Source organism: Pelophylax lessonae (genome assembly GCF_965119305.1).
Source record: "Pelophylax lessonae genome assembly, chromosome: 1".
Lineage (NCBI taxonomy): Eukaryota > Metazoa > Chordata > Amphibia > Anura > Ranidae > Pelophylax > Pelophylax lessonae.
The window spans coordinates 248,342,616-248,358,833 of NC_138768.1; the positions used below are offsets into that span (position 1 = coordinate 248,342,616).

At 39.4% G+C, this 16,218-nt stretch overlaps 1 protein-coding gene across 1 annotated transcript in view; it reads left to right on the top strand.

Annotated features, from left to right (window-relative positions):
* ADGRD1 (adhesion G protein-coupled receptor D1) overlaps positions 1-16,218 on the top strand; it is an 897,745-nt gene that overhangs the window by 431,104 nt on the left and 450,423 nt on the right. The window contains exon 15 of the mRNA XM_082270985.1: positions 3,668-3,791. Coding sequence (XP_082127111.1) covers positions 3,668-3,791 — 124 coding nt within the window. The remainder of the gene's footprint in view (positions 1-3,667; positions 3,792-16,218) is intronic.

A 16,218-nucleotide genomic window follows, 5' to 3' on the forward strand; every position in this document is an offset into this window, starting at 1 on the left:
CGGAGGAGCGGCGGGACTCTCTGCTGGCGATCTCAGCAATGAGAGATCATCGCTGGATCGCCAGGATAAGGTAAGAGAACACCGCTGCGCTCTCTGCCTATCCACCCCGAGCGTGACTCAGGGTTACCGCTCCTGATATGAAAAACCAACCCCGAGTCACGCTCGGGATTACCGCCTAGGAGGTTAAAATAGCTCATTAACAGCTTTTATTTACCTGGGCTAACTTTTAAATCAACCACTATATCCCTGTTAAACCCCTTTCATCCTTAGTGTAGGCCTCATGTGGTCTGAGATTTGTTTGGTGAGAAGGATACGCTGGATGTCTTCCTGGAGGACAGTGACAGTTATATAAAAACAAGCGCTATCTGACCCATTTTTTACCCAAAGGGTCAGAGGTTCTGGTGAGCTCTCATTTTGTATGGGGCACGTCCTTTAATGGAATATTACACTGAGCACTTTGGAGGAGAGTGGTTTGGTTTAGCACCTGGAGGCAAGCACTCGTGCTTTGTTGTACACTTTGTTTTGTGTTATTTGTCCGTTGGGAAAAGATTCATTTTTTGTTTATTTATATTGGTTTAACCAATAATGGTTGGTTGTACATGGCATTAAAAAAAAAAATCACAATTTTTGGCACTCCAAGCTAAACCCCTGCCCTTTTTTTTTTGAACTGTTAAATGCAAGAGGCTCAGCAGGCAGTTTAATAGGTTGAGTGAAATCATTTTTCTTGGGAATTATATGCTGTGAAGTTTTTTTAAAGTTACTTTTTGAAAAATGTATTTCTAAAGTATTTCTATTTTTCATGCTTCTTCTTCAAAGTCATTCAGTGCTTTTGACTGTGAAATATTATTGGATGGTTCACAAGTAACAGATTTTTTCATTCCAAAAACGTCAATGTCCTGAAAATAACACAACACCTGCAGGCATTGTTATGCTTTCTATTTTTAATGATGTAAGATTGCGAAAAAGTCTTTCATTCTAATATATGTTAGGTGTTAAGGAAGTTTGAGGTGTTTTTCATTCATATTCTGTTGACAGTTTGCAGCATTTTTAGCAGTCTCATTTATTAACTTAAAGCTTAATCTAAAAAGATATGGTCCTACATTGCCCAATCAGATACTGTTTTCTGATTGTTCTTAATTAACGGTTAATTAAATCTGATTGTTTAGTATGTTTTACCACTCATCTTTGCTTTTTCCATTACATTTTTACATAAGCCAAAATATAGTTATTCCACATGCCTGTAATACACAAATGTTAGCTTACATTACTTTCACATTATGTAGATCAAATAATGATATATGGAAATTAAAGTTTCAGTAATTTTGACACTCATTTTCCGGTTTCAACATATGTTCCCTTGTAACAGCCTAACGGGAATAGCAGCCCATTCTCTATTCACCAGTATTTGCACGCATTAGCAATTCCAATAATATGGCACATCATTTAGTTGTCGAATAAAACTCTTATACTAAGTGATGTGTTTACACAACCATCATTTTTATTATGCTGATTTCCCAGTTGGTTTTTCTAACATGTATAAGAGGCTGCTAGGGGCAATGAAGTGAAAACAATGCTTAAACCCCTTTTTTCTTTGGTGTAAGTGCATGAACATGTTCTAGCACCTAGCAGAGTAAAAAACAGCCACATCTAGATGGTAAAGAAAATGTACTCATAGCGGGGGTTAGGGAAGACCAAGAGCAAGTGCCCATATGAACCACAAGTGAGATGCCAGTTCAATCTGAACCATCAGATTAAATTTTGCTTGCTCAGCGATTCAGCAGCAGGATATAAACAAAGGGGTGGGGATTGTATAAAAACGTTCATGGTGCCCCCTAGTATTCATACCTGACTGTTCTCTGGTATGGCATTGGTTTTAAGGGGGAACCCCACAAAAAAAATACAAAGTGAACCCCCCCCCCAAAATCCATGCCAGACCTTCATTAAAGCATGTAGCCTGGCTGGCCAGGACAGAGGGTGGCAAGCGTGCACCTCCCTCAAACCATACTAGGCCACCTTCCCTCAGCATAGGGGGTACCTTGCTAGGAGAGACCCACCTGGAAAAGAATACTGTCCCCATGTTGATAAGGATGGGGGCTTCTTCCCCACAGCCCTGGCCCAATGGTTGTGGTGGTCTATGGGCGGGGAGATTATCAGAATATGGGAGCCCCCTTTATGTTTCCCACATCAATGTCCAGCCCCCCTGTGCCTTTGAATATTAGCTCTTGAATATGGCTGGAGACTAGCCGTTAAACTATTTTAACATTCAGCTCTCCCTAACTTCAATGGGAATTGGATTCAGCACCTAAACTTCAGTAATGTTCGCTAAACCCATCTCAAACCAAACCCATGTATGTTCGGCTCATCCCTAATGTCAGCCGTGATTTTCTATAATTTCCCCCTCATGATTTGAGGGAAAGGAATTTTGCATTTCAGAGACTGTACAGAAAATGTAAAAAACCTTACTAGGCTACTTAAGAAAGACAGGAGCTCTAAAAGCGATTTCTTAAGCCATAGGCAAGAGTAGAAAAATGTGGGACAAGTTGGGGTCTTAAAGACTCCTTTAAGGAGCAGTATTAAAATGTATGTGCTGCGGGATGCTTTTTGCCATTTAAAGCTTGGGTGCCCACATTTTTCACGGGGGGGCTTTTTTAATACAGCCAATAAGCAAGGATCCATGGCCTCATATGTCCAAAGTGGTGCTCTTGGTGTGGGTTGCACATGAATTAGCCAATCTGGTAATTTTTTTTTTTTTTACTTTGCCAGGTTTGCCAGCTTCTGGCAGATTCCCTCTGAGAACCTCCCAGGTGGAACAGTTAGAGTAGTTTAGTTCTCCACAAGAATCATTTTATTAAGTTAGATTGGCAGCCATGACTCCTGAGGATCTAGCAGCACCAAGACAGCATTTAACAAGTGAAGTGTGAACCCTGCTTTGCCACATTTTTTAAGTTAGAACAGCTTCTACCTACTTTAAATGTTATCAAAAGGTTTTGCTGTGTTCTCTGTTATAATGATCAACTGTAGGTATATTGTTCTGGAGCAGAAATGCTGGTTGGAGAACTTTGGTTCACAACTTATTTACAGTACATTGATACAGCCTATGTGGTCTGAGTTCAAGTTCTCAAGACAGACATTTGTCAAAACCCAGGATGATTTTTGTCATTTAGAAACACTATGGTACTCATACAATAATAGATATTCAAATTTCAATTGAGTTTACAGAAAAATCAACATCTACGTCACAGGTGTCAAACACAAGGCCCGCGGGCCGAATCCAGATAGGACTGGCCCTCTGAGGGAGACCATAATGGGGATGCGGCCCCCGATGAAATTGAGTTTGACACCTCTGATCTACGTGGTGGCATAAGTTTCCCCTATCAAAATATATGGTAAAGATGTGAGAATTTTTCAATTTTTAGATCATTTTTGCCATTTCTTATATCAGAGTCCATAAAGATGATGTTCATTTTTACCCTGTCAGAAAGATAGCAAAATTGTAATTCCCAGTCTTATCTATAAATATGAACACATAGAAGAACGTGGTTCAATTAAATGTCTAGTGACATAAAATGAAAGATATAACCTTTAAATTTTAAAACCGTGATAAAACTGTGCTTCATGATGACTCATATGGTTGATCATAATCAGTTGTCTTTGATCTGCCTTACAGCTCTGGTTCTGGCATTTGGTCTAGTGAAGGATGTGTTCGAGTTGAAGGAAACTTGAATTACTCCATATGTCGATGTAATCATCTCACCAACTTTGCCATTCTGATGCAAGTTGTACCAGTTCAGGTAAGGAAAATATAACATTTTAATTACTCCTCATTTGGATATAATGTTGCAAAAATAACATTTTGCCATGGGCTAGTACTTTATGTATTTGTATTACTGCTTACTAGCAAAGATGATTTTTTTTGACACATGCCTTATATTGGGCAATAAAGAAAAGCCATTGTTTGAACATTCCCATTATATATATATATATAGCATGGAGTGGATATTTAATCCCAAAGACTTTTTTTTCTGTAAAATTTATCATCACAAATAAAAAAAATTAGCAAATTATCCATCTCATCCTTATAAATGTGTTCATCGTGCACCTCTGTATCCTGACATTGGATGATAAGATGCATAGCTGACAGTGTCACAGTGACAGCACCCTCGTTAAATTCCACAAATAGCACAATGATTTTACTACACTATAAAAAAGGACTACTGGAAACTATTATTGTAATGTAATTTTGCTGTGAAATAAATCCACTCTAGATTAATTTAATACATTGGAAGGCTTTTGGAAAACATTGTAGAGTGGTGGTCTCAAAAATTCAGCCCGGGTGCCGGATGTGACCCTTTGCTTGCTTTTATCCAGTTCTTGGGGCATTACTTCCTCCACTGTCAGCAACGGTGGGGAATAGTTCCTGCCACTTACACTGACAATGGTGCACTATTCTTCCCACTGATACCAATGGTGGGGCGCTATTCCTCCCACTGACACCAATGGTGGGTAACTATTTGTCCCACTAAAACCAATGATGGGGCAGTATTCCTCCCTCTGACAATAACATAGGGGACTATTCCTCCCACTGACACCAACAATGGGGCACCATTCCTCCCACTGACACCAATGATGGGGCACTATTCCTCCCCTAATACCAATGGTGGGACGCTGTTTACTCCCTTTGACAGAAGGACATTTTCTCCTCCCTCTGGCCAGTTCGGCCCCCCAAATGTTTGAAGAACAGTAAACTGGCCCTTTGCTTACAAAGTTCGGAGACCCCCGATGTAGAGTGTTGCTTCCTACTGCTCAGTGAAAACTTAGACAGATTCCAGTCACTTCTTACTTCCTGAATGATAACTGAGGGTCTGGCTGTTACAATTGCATAATTAGTTCTGGTCAGTGGCATCACTTGGATATTGCACCCAGAATATGCCCCCCACATCTCAAGTCTCCTCCCAATGCCCATTGCATGCTGTGCATTAGCTTGCTCTAGCTCATAGGGGAGCCCAGGCATTTTATGATCTGCTACTTTGTTAACAGCAAACAGTGCAGGGGGAGAAAAGCTCACAATGCAGACTTCAGCACAGTGAGTGGGCAATTTCTTATTAGGTTGGTATGTTTGCTATACAAGATTGCTTGCTTTTATATACAATCAATCCTGCTCCCTAATTTGCATGCAGCAGCAGGTATCCCAGACAGGGCTTCATTGATGAATGCCTATCTTGAGACCTAAAAAGGAAACTGTATTACCTGTTGTTAATCCTGGGCTTAGGGAAATAGCCATGGAATAGGTAAAAACTTGGATATTTATATTCTCAGTACTGGGTATCAGTAGAATGTGTTTTTTTTTTTTTTTTTTTAGCACTAGCCATCAGTGTTATGTATGTTTTTAGTACTTGATTTTAGTGCAACTAGTAATAACAGTTCCAGGTAACAGTAGGATATGTATTTTCAGTACCATGTATCAATGGAATGCATGTTGTCAGCCTCAGGTATCAGTGGAATGTGTATTATCAGTCTTGGATATCAGTGAAATGTGTGGTGTAAGTGCCAGGTATCAGGGAAGTGTGTTGCATATTGTCTGTCAAAGGTGTAATTAAAACGCAAAACATCTTTGTCGCTCCAGTTTTACTGAATTATGAACTGTTACCTATTTACCTCTTATTTTCTAGAATTAGTGATATAAAAGTCTTTATATTAGCGTATGTGGTAATACTGAATAAGGGAGGTCATTCATTCTGGAAACCATATTGGTGACACTGTATATTGGTCATGCCTTGTGTCATTTGCTGTGTGCAGTGTCATATCTTTTGTGTGTGCCCAGGGTGCCCCCTGTCATTTGGAACTGTAGAACACCCCTGGTTCTGATGTTCTCAAAGGAGAAAAGCATGAATAGGAATTTATATGTGCCATGTTGGAATGGAAAATCATATCAAACTGGAGATTTGGTAACTTTTGTTAATATTATATTACAAAATGACTTGTATAGCAGATACCTAAGGTCTATTACAAAAGCGTATAATTCCTTTAAAGCATACATGATTTTATTTTACCTGCCAGCATATTTGTCATTATGTTCAGCCACTCTTAATATTTACACACCCCTGTTCTTGTGTCACATGTCTGTTCATTTAATTATTTAGGAGTATCATCACACTGCTGAAACTGCACCGGAAAGGTGTCCAAACACCTGCCTTTTCCTTTTCCAATGCCTAAAGGTGTGTTACTGTATAGAGCAACACGGAAGATATCAATTTGCTTACATTAAATACCCTACTATTCTCAGTCTTATAACTGTTGGTTAAGGGAATGTAGTAATTATTTATTCAGTTATACCACTAGTATTTTTAATACATTTAACGATTACATATTTTAAACACATGTATAAGTACTTTTAAGTCCTGCTTTGATTTGGCCTTCTGGAGGGTGATTGACAACAAAGAGCGGCAATCAACAATGGTAGAAGTTTCACAATTCTTAAAGGGTACCTCTACTGTGAAAGCCATGCCAATCAAAGGGTAAACCACTAGTCTTCAGTATTGCCTGTAGGTTTCCCGCAGCTTATCCTTTCCCCAAAACAATTTTTCCAGGCCTCATTGCATGCTATGACTCATTTTTAGGTTGGTCATCTTGGTTAAAGACTAGGGCTTTGTTCCCTAATGCAGACCCAACTCCTGGTGTCTGGCTATCTGATATACTAATGAAGGATGTGAAGAATGATCAAAAAGTAGCAGGAGAGGTAGAGGAAATACAGATCAATAGAGTGATTGAAACAGATACTTGGGTATCCTTGTACTGCATATTGTTAGGTACAGATTTTATCCCAGGAGGCCTTCAGAAGAACAATGAGCAAGTCAGCTGGGACATAACCAAATCTTACTCAATATTTAATGAAAATAGCAGACATCAGAGAAAGAATAAGGTTTCTTAGATAATCTTACAGTGCAAACACAAGAGATCCTAGACACTGTTGCATGTCAGCAAGGAATTGAAAGCAAAAGGTAGATTTTTTAGACTACTTACTATTAACATTTCATCTTTCTAGATATTCCCTTTAGGGGAGCATTTTTTCAGTTTTCGAATAATAGTCATCTTTAAGCCTTTTTGGCCTCACTGAACATAGGCTATATGAGATATAGCACTTAACCACTTGAGCTGAACTTGGACAACGCTAGCAGCAATGGCAAGTTGGTCGGTGGAGCCTTGCAATTTTGCATGTCTCCCCAACAGCATGTGCCATTGGATTTATCGTATTGGGAATCCATAACAACAACGTTTTTGTACTGGGCTTGATTGGAGACTGGGCCGCAGGGCAGTATTCCAACATGAGAACGACCCCAAACACACCTCCAAGATGACCACTGACTTGCTAATATAGCTGAGGGTAAAGGTGATGGACTGGCCAAGCATGTCACCAGACCTACACCCTATTGAGTATATGTGGGGCATTCTCAAACGGAAGGTGGAGGAGCACAAGGTCTCTAACATCCACCAGCTCCGTGATGTCCTCATGGAGGAGTGGAAGAGGAATCCAGTGGCAACCTGTGAAACTCTGGTGAACTCCATGCCCAAAAGGGTTAAGACAGTGCTGGAAAATAATGGTGGCCACACAAAATATTGACACTTTGGGCCCTATTTGGACATTTTAACTTAGGGATGTACTAACTTTTGTTGCCAGCAGTTTAGACATTAATGGCTGTGTGTTGAGTTCTTTTGAGGGGACAGCAAATTTGCATGGTTATGCAAGCTGTGCACTCACTACTTTACATTCTAGCAAAGTGTCATTTCATCAGTGTTGGCGCATGAAAAGATATAATAAAATATTTACAAAAATGTGAGGGGTGTACTCACTTTTGTGAGATACTGTATGTGTATGAGACACAATTATTTTGAGATGAAGCCTAGAGCAAATCTTTGTCCATTGGAAACATGCTATACAGTGGTGATCGAAAGTTTGGGCACCCCAGGTAAAAATTTGTATTAATGTGCATAAAGAAGCCAAGGAAAGATGGAAAAAAACTCCAAAAGGCATAAAATTACAGATTAGACATTCTTATAATATGGCAACAAAAGTTAGATTTTATTTCTATCATTTACACTTTCAAAATAACCGAAAACAAAAAAATGGCGTCTGCAAAAGTTTGGGCACCCTGCAGAGTTAATATCTTGTACTGCCCCCTTTGGCAAGTATCACAGCTTGTAAACGCTTTTTGTAGCCAACAAAGAGTCTTTCAATTCTTGTTTGAGGTATCTTTGCCCATTCTTCCTTACAAAAGTCTTCCAGTACTTTGAGATTTCTGGGCTGTCTGTCACGCACTGCTATTTTAAGGTCTATCCATAGATTTTCAATTATGTTGAGGTCAGGAGATTGTGAAGGCCATGGCAAAACCTTCAGTTTACGCCTCTTGATGTAATCCCCCATGGATTTCGAGGTGTGTTTAGGATCATTATCCATTTGTAGAAGCCATCCTCTCTTTAACTTCAGCTTTTTCACAGATGGCATCAAGTTACCATCCAAAATTTGCTGAAATTTTATTGAATCCATTTTTCCTTCTACTCGTGAGATGTTCCCTGTGGCACTGGCTGCAATACAACCCCAAAGCATGATTGATCCACCCCCATGCTTAACAGTTGGACAGAGGTTATTTTCATTAAATTCTGTGAACAAGTATCTCTTTATAGTGGAATAGTGTACCACAACTCCAGTGTCTGCCAGATCTTTCTGGAGGGATCGTGCAGTCAAACCTGGGTTTATAATTGTTTTTCTCACAATCCTGCGAGCTGTTCTGTCCGATATTTTTCTTGGTCTTCCAGATCTTGCTTTAACTTCCACTGTTCCTGATGACTGCCATTTCTTAATTACATTCTGAACAGAGCATATTGACATCTGAAAACGCTTTGCTATCTTCTTATAGCCTTCTCCAGCTTTGTTAGCGTCAACTATTTTCAGTTTCAATTTTCTAGACAACTGCTTAGAAGATCCCATGATGCTGATTGTTGGGGCAAGGTCAGATGAGTCTGGGCATTTAAAAACTTTGAGATTGACATCACCTGGTCTTCCCAGATGATGATTGAGAACAATCCATGACACTGGCAGGTCTCAGCCTTGCAAAGGGGGCAGTGCATGCTATAAATTCTGCAGGGTGCCCAAATGTTTGCAGACACCATTTTTTTTGTTTTCTGTAATTTTCAAAGTGTCAATGATGGAAATAAAATCTAACTTTTGTTGATATATTATAAGAATGTCTAATCTGTAATTTGATGCCTTTTGGAGATTTTTCCATCTTTCCTTGGCTTCTTTATGCACATTAATACACATTTTTACCTGGGGTGCCCAAACTTTCGATCACCACTGTAGGTGTCAGTTTTGTAAAAAATAAATAAAAGACAAAGTTATATATAAATAGTATATATATGTAGCACATACAGCCATTAAAACTAAGAAAAAATGACTATATGAGAAAAAGTAACTTAGAGTGTATGAAAAGGCATTTTTATTTTTTTATGGAATGGGGGGTTTACACCCTCTGACAATTTTTATTTTGGTCTGTGTCACTGTTGGGAATTTCTTCTCCCTCTATTTGTCATTTTGACTATTTTTAATGAGACAGAAAGTTGTCATGTAAGCAAGAGTTGAGGAGAACTCTTCCAAATGGGGCTTAATGTTCTAGTGGCACATGTCTAAGATAGGAATTCCCTTCACTTTGATTAGATTTTTATTTACTTCCTGTTGCTTCGGTATACATACACTTTATTATTATAGGGCACTAGACTATACTGTAGGTAAACATTAATATTCATAATAAATGAAAATCATTAAGATTGTACATTTTTTGCAGCTGTATTGATACATTGGCATATCAGGCTGGACAACAAAAGTGACTAACTATTAACTATGCTTACATGACCCTTTGCACAAAACTAAGATCGCATACATGTGGTCAATTCACTAACAAATGTGGTTTACAGGATACACTCCAAAATTTGACCATTAGCCAGCTATCAGATGATATCATACTAGAACCAATAAAAGATTGTATTCAATGTTATTGGGGACTGACTACATCAAAGAAATCATAATGCGTGTTTAATGGGGGTATCAAAGGGCATGTGCAAAAAATCCCATTAAAAAAAAAAAAAAGTGGTAAACAAAATACATTAATTGCTTTTTATTTCAGGCTAAGAGACAAATGCAACATATTTACATTGGCTTCCCATAGGTTTTCTTGCCAGATATTTTTCTCCTTCAGAAATTGTTCGGCTGTGTGGGATAGCATAGTACATGACTTTAGATCTATTTTTGTGATCTGCCAAAACCATAATAAGGCTGTCTCTTTTTCCAGCGTAAACTTTTATGAAACCCAGAAGGCCATGGAACAGAATCAGCCTTGATTTAAGTTTCTTGACGAGAACCATTTTTCTTTATCTTGCAGTTATCTTGACATATGATCTTTTGTAAAAGCTTTCTTGCTTTTCATTTTGAAGATTTTTCTCAAGTAGGTCTAATGAGAGATGAACTTGTCTTTATGCTCGCGAAAAATTTCAAGTGGCGGGGCTTCCGCTTCCACCTACTGTTACTTTTCGGAGGAAGGTTACCATCTTGAAATACAATTTCCTGACCCCATTGGGGAAGATTGACAGGTTTCCATGGAAATGTCAGTCATTCGCCTTGGCATTCCTCCAGTTTTCCAAATGTGCTAAAATGAGATATGTTAAGTATAATCTGTCAATGCGTGCTCTGAAATCTGGATGCCTCCTATTAAAATAACACCCCCACAATTCAATACAGGAGAGTGACGTTCCACTGATGAGCAGGGTTTTACAGATGCTTATACTGTGATCATCCTAAATCATGATTTATACATATGATGCATCTGTGATGAGCACATTTGTTATGCAAGACCATTCTTTTCTCTAAAGATCACAATGGCTAGCTTCAGTAGCTGCTCCTGATCTCATACGTGTCAAACTACAGTTCTACTTCTGGGGCAGAAAGATCAGAATTTTGTGAATAACAGGAATAAAAATAGACTTTAAAAATGGCACCAAACCATGGCAACTGGCATGTAATAATTCCCATGTCATGTACTCACACACTTTTGTGCAATCTAAAAATAAAGTAGCAATAAGGACACCCAGGGAAAATTGTGGTGCATACATATAAAATGTAGGAAAGCGAATGAGAACATTTATTTTTAGCCATTCCACCAAGTAATGTTTGTTTATATGTATAAACTCTTATTGGGTTACTATGTTTTTGATACGGGCACTCATAAGCTTGGCATTAAGCTATGTAGCTTGGCATAAATTTACAGGTATTGGATCATTTATCCAGAAGCATGCTATTAGGACATTTCCTGAAAGTTAGAATAGGCTGCTCTGTTATAAAACGATACAGATAGAATAAAAGTCTACAGCTAAGTATTTAACCCATAACTTATTTATTACAGGTATTTATATTAAATGACACCGGTTATGAGAAAAATATGCTAAACTCTCCTTTTGAGATTATTACCATTGGTAAATGGAAGCCGATTTATTAATTGAGTTGAGAATCTTCACACAATAAATTGTGTGAAAATCTATTTAATTATCGAGTCATGCAAAATGCACACAGATTACTGCACATGATTGGATAATTGAAGTGAGTGCTTATACAATTTATTGAGGGACCTTTTTAACCCCTTTAGTAAGTCAGCCTAATTGACTTCACCATGTTCTGTGTCACTGATCTGGATCAATTATGAAGGAACTTTGACTTCTTTCTGATTTTCATTTGAGGAGTGCTTGTTCCAAGTCTGTGAATGTATTGAAGCCAGATAACTAGCACAAGAAGGCCAGCAATGGCAGCCTACATGGTTCCCTTACGACATGTGTGTTTTAAAGCCATAATACAGGGGTCTTCAAACTACAGCCCTCCAGTTGTTCAGGAACTACAATTCCCATCATGCGTGGTCATGTCTGTGAATGTCATAGTTTTACATTGCCTCATGGGATGTGTATTTCTTCAACAGCTGGAGGGCCGTAGTTTGAGGATCCCTGACATAATATATAAAATTTACATTCTCTTTAAGCTTTAAATAAAGGCTTTTCCGGTCCTAAAGACAAAGTAGCTGGCTAATCTAAATACAGAGCAGTCTCACAGAAGAAAAGTTCTCTGTACATTGGAAAAATCTTGCTTATATTTTGGGTTTTATTCAGATAGCTAACACACACAGTGACCAAGGGTGGCCTCTCTACAGGATATATATTACTGGGCAAACCAGCTGACTATATGATTTGCGGACTCTGTAAGCACGGTTTAATGAGTTGTAAAAGATATATGCACTGTAAATAATGAGGGGGATTGTTATTAAACAGCATTTAGGGGGTACCTAGCGCCCGCTATTTACTTAAACAAACATATTAAACTTACCTGCTCTGTGCAATGGTTTTGCACACAGCTACTGCAAACTTCTTCTTCTGGGGTCCCTCGCCAGCACTGTCTATTCCTCTTCTCAATCTGCATCCATAGCAAACTACTTGATATGGGGGCAGACATGCGGACACAGTCCCAAGCCAGGCTGTTTGCATTTATTGACACAAATAGCATGGCTTGGCCCCACCCCCTACTCTTTGCTCTTAGGATTTGACTGACGGCAGCAGGAGCCATGAGAGAGGGGAGACAAGCCAAGGTTATGGACTCAGGTAAGTGTCCAAGGGGGGCTGGGGGAAGCTAAAACCTACAATTGAAAAACTTTTTTTACCCTAATGCTGAGAATGCATTAAGGCAAAAACAAAAACCCTTTTTGGCTGTAGAACCACTTTATTAAATAATTAGATTAGCAGTTGTCAGCATTCTCATGCCCGTGCTTCCTAATATAAAATAGCTTTGGCCTTATTGAACAAAGATTTGTTATTCAGAAGTGGTAATTAGTAAGTGCAGTAACACAGAGAAACAAATAAGAATGTATATAGTCCTGGCCTGACTTCTTCAGAGTAAATTTTGATAGATTACCATGGATTGCTACACTTAAAGTGGATCTAAACCCAGGCACTAGAATCTTATACAAGCTTTAATATGCTTTTGAACTTCCAAAAGTTGTGTTCAATATTTTTAAAGATGCAGATTTTATTAAAATAATGCCTGATGCTATTGCCATTAAAATCCTTGTTTCAGACACTTCCTGTTATAGGCTGACAGTGACAACTGTCTCCCAAATGAGCACCAGCTTTATCATGCTGGCACATGTATTCTTAACCCCTTACAACTGCCCAGCACATATCTGCGGCGGCAAACGTTTGGGCTGTGACTCCCACATGCTGCACCTACAGTCGGGATCACTGGGCAGCTGATTTTTGTTGTGCTGACGGCACACTTACTGCGCTCCCAGCACAAAACTGAGCTGTTTTAGACAGCTCTCTGCCTTTGCTAAAGATCGGTAGCTGCCAGGGTCAGCTTCTGATCAGGTGACCATTGTGACAGTGGTCACATGATTGCTGATCCTTTTTGCCACTGGGCATTCTGAACTATTTAAAGGAACTCTGGGGGCGAGCAGGATGGGGTTAATGGAGACTACAAGCAACTGTGCTGGCACTCATTGCACCAGCATGTTCTAAAGGCCTCACCATCAGAAATTTGATTCAGAGCAATCATGTGCAACCAATGTGTTGGAGCGAGTGAAAGTAGACTGGAAGTGTCTGATAGGGAAACCGTAATTAGATAAGAAAATAAACACACACACACACATACATATTTATATTATATACTGTATATAATATATATATATATATATATATATATATATATATATATATATATATATATATATATATATACTGCATATACATATATTTACAGTGCATCTGGAAAGGTATTCACAACGCTTCACTTTTTTCAAAATGGATTCAATTCATTATTTTCCTCAAAATTCTACAAACAATACCCCATAATGACAATGTGAAAAAATTGTGTTTAAAATCTTTGCAAATTTATTAAAAGTAAAAAACGAAAAAAATCACATGTACATACAGTATCTCACAAAACTGAGTACACCCTTCACATTTTTGTAAATATTTTATTAGATCTATTCATGTGACAACAGTGAAGAAATTACACTTTGCTATAATGTAAAGATGTGAGTGTACAGCTTGTATAACAGTGTAAATTTGCTGTCCCCTCAAAAAAACTCAACACACAGCCATTCATTTCTAAACCGCTGGCAACAAAAGTGAGTACACCCCTCAGTAAAAATGTCCAAATTGGACCCAATTAACCATTTCCCCTCCCCGGTGTCCTGTGACTCATTAGTGTTACAAGGTCTCAGGTGTGAATGGGAAGCAGGTGTGTTAAATTTGGTGTTATTGCTCTCACTCTCTCATCCTGGTCACTGGAAGCTCAACATGGCACCTCATGGCAAAGAATTCTCTGAGGATCTGAAAAAAAGAATTGTTGCTCGACATAAAGATGGCTTAGCCTGTAAAAAGATTGCCAAGACCCTGAAATTGAGCTGCAGCACGGTGGTCAAGACCATACAGTGGATTAATGGGACAGGTTCCACTCAGAACAGGGCTCGCCATGGCCGAGTGCACGTGCTCAGCGTTATATCCAGAGGTTGTCTTTGGGAAATAAACGTATGAGTGCTGCCAGCATTGCTGCAGAAGTTAAAGGGGTGGGGGATCAGCCTGTCAGTGCTCAGACCACACGCTGCACACTGCATCAAATTGGTCTGCATGGCTGTCATCCCAGAAGGAATCCTCTTCTAAAGATGATGCACAAGAAAGCCCGCAAACAGTTTGCTGAAGACAAGCAGACTAAGGACATGAATTACTGGAACCTTGTTCTGTGGTCTGATGAGACCAAGATAAACGTATTTAGTTCAGATGGTGTCAAATGTGTGTGGCAACAACCAGGTGAGGAGTACAAAGAGAAGTGTGTCTTGCCTACAGTCAAGCATGGTGGTGGGAGTGTCATGGTCTGAGGCTGTATGAGTACTTCCGGCACTGGGGAGCTACAGTTCTTTGATGGAACCATGAATGCCAACATGTACTGTGACATACTGAAGCAGAGCATGATCCCCTCCCTTCGGAGACTGGGCCGCAGGGCAGTATTACAACATGATAACGACCCCAAACTCTTCCTCCAAGATGACCACTGTCCTGCTAAAGAAGCTGAGGGTAAAGGTGATGGACTGGCCAAGCATGTCTCCACACCTAAACCCTATTCATATGTTGGGCATCCTCAAACGGAAGGTGGAGGAGGGCAAGGTCTCTAACATCCACCAGCACCGTGATGTCATCATGGAGGAGTGGAAGAGGACTCCAGTGGCAACTTGTGAAGCTTTGGTAAACTCCATGCCCAAGAAGGATAAGGCAGTGCTGGAAAATAATGGTGGCCACACAAAATATTGACACTTTGAGCCCAATTTGAAAATGTTTCACTTAGGGGTGTACTCACTTTTGTTGCCAGCAGTTTAGACATTAATGGCTGTGTGTTGAGTTATTTTGAGGAAACAGCAAATTTAAACTGTTACACAAGGTGTACACTTACTACTTTACATTGTAGCAAAGTGTCATTTCTTCAGTGTTGTCACATGAAAAGATATAATAAAATATTCACAAAAATGTGAGGGGTGTACTCACTTTTGTGAGATACTGTAAGTACTATTGCCTTTGCCATGACACTCAAAATTGAGCTCAGGTGCATCCTTTTTTCACTGATGATTCTTGAGATGTTTGTACAACTTGATAGGAGACCACCGGTGGTAAATTCAGTTGATTGGACATGATATGGAAAGGCACACACCTGTCTATATAAGGTCCCACAGTTAACAGTGCATGTCTGAGCACAAACCAAGCCATGAAGTCCAAGGAATTGTCTGTAGACCTCCGAGACATGATTGTATTGAGGCACAGATCTGGGGAAGATTACAGAAACATTTCTTCAGCATTGAAGGTTCCAATGAGCACAGTGGCCTCCATCATTGGTAAATGGAAGAAGTTTGGAACCACCAGGACTCTTCCTAGAGTGGGCCGCCTGGCCAAACTGAGTCAGGGAGGTGACCAAGAACCGATGTTCACTCTGACAGAGCTCCAGCGTTTCTCTGTAAAGAGAGGAGAACCTTCCAGAAGTACAACCTTCTCTGCAGCACTCCACCAATCAGGTCTGTATGGTAGAATGACCAGACAGAATCCACTCCTCAGTAATAGGCACATGACAGCCCACCTGGAGTTTGCCAAAAG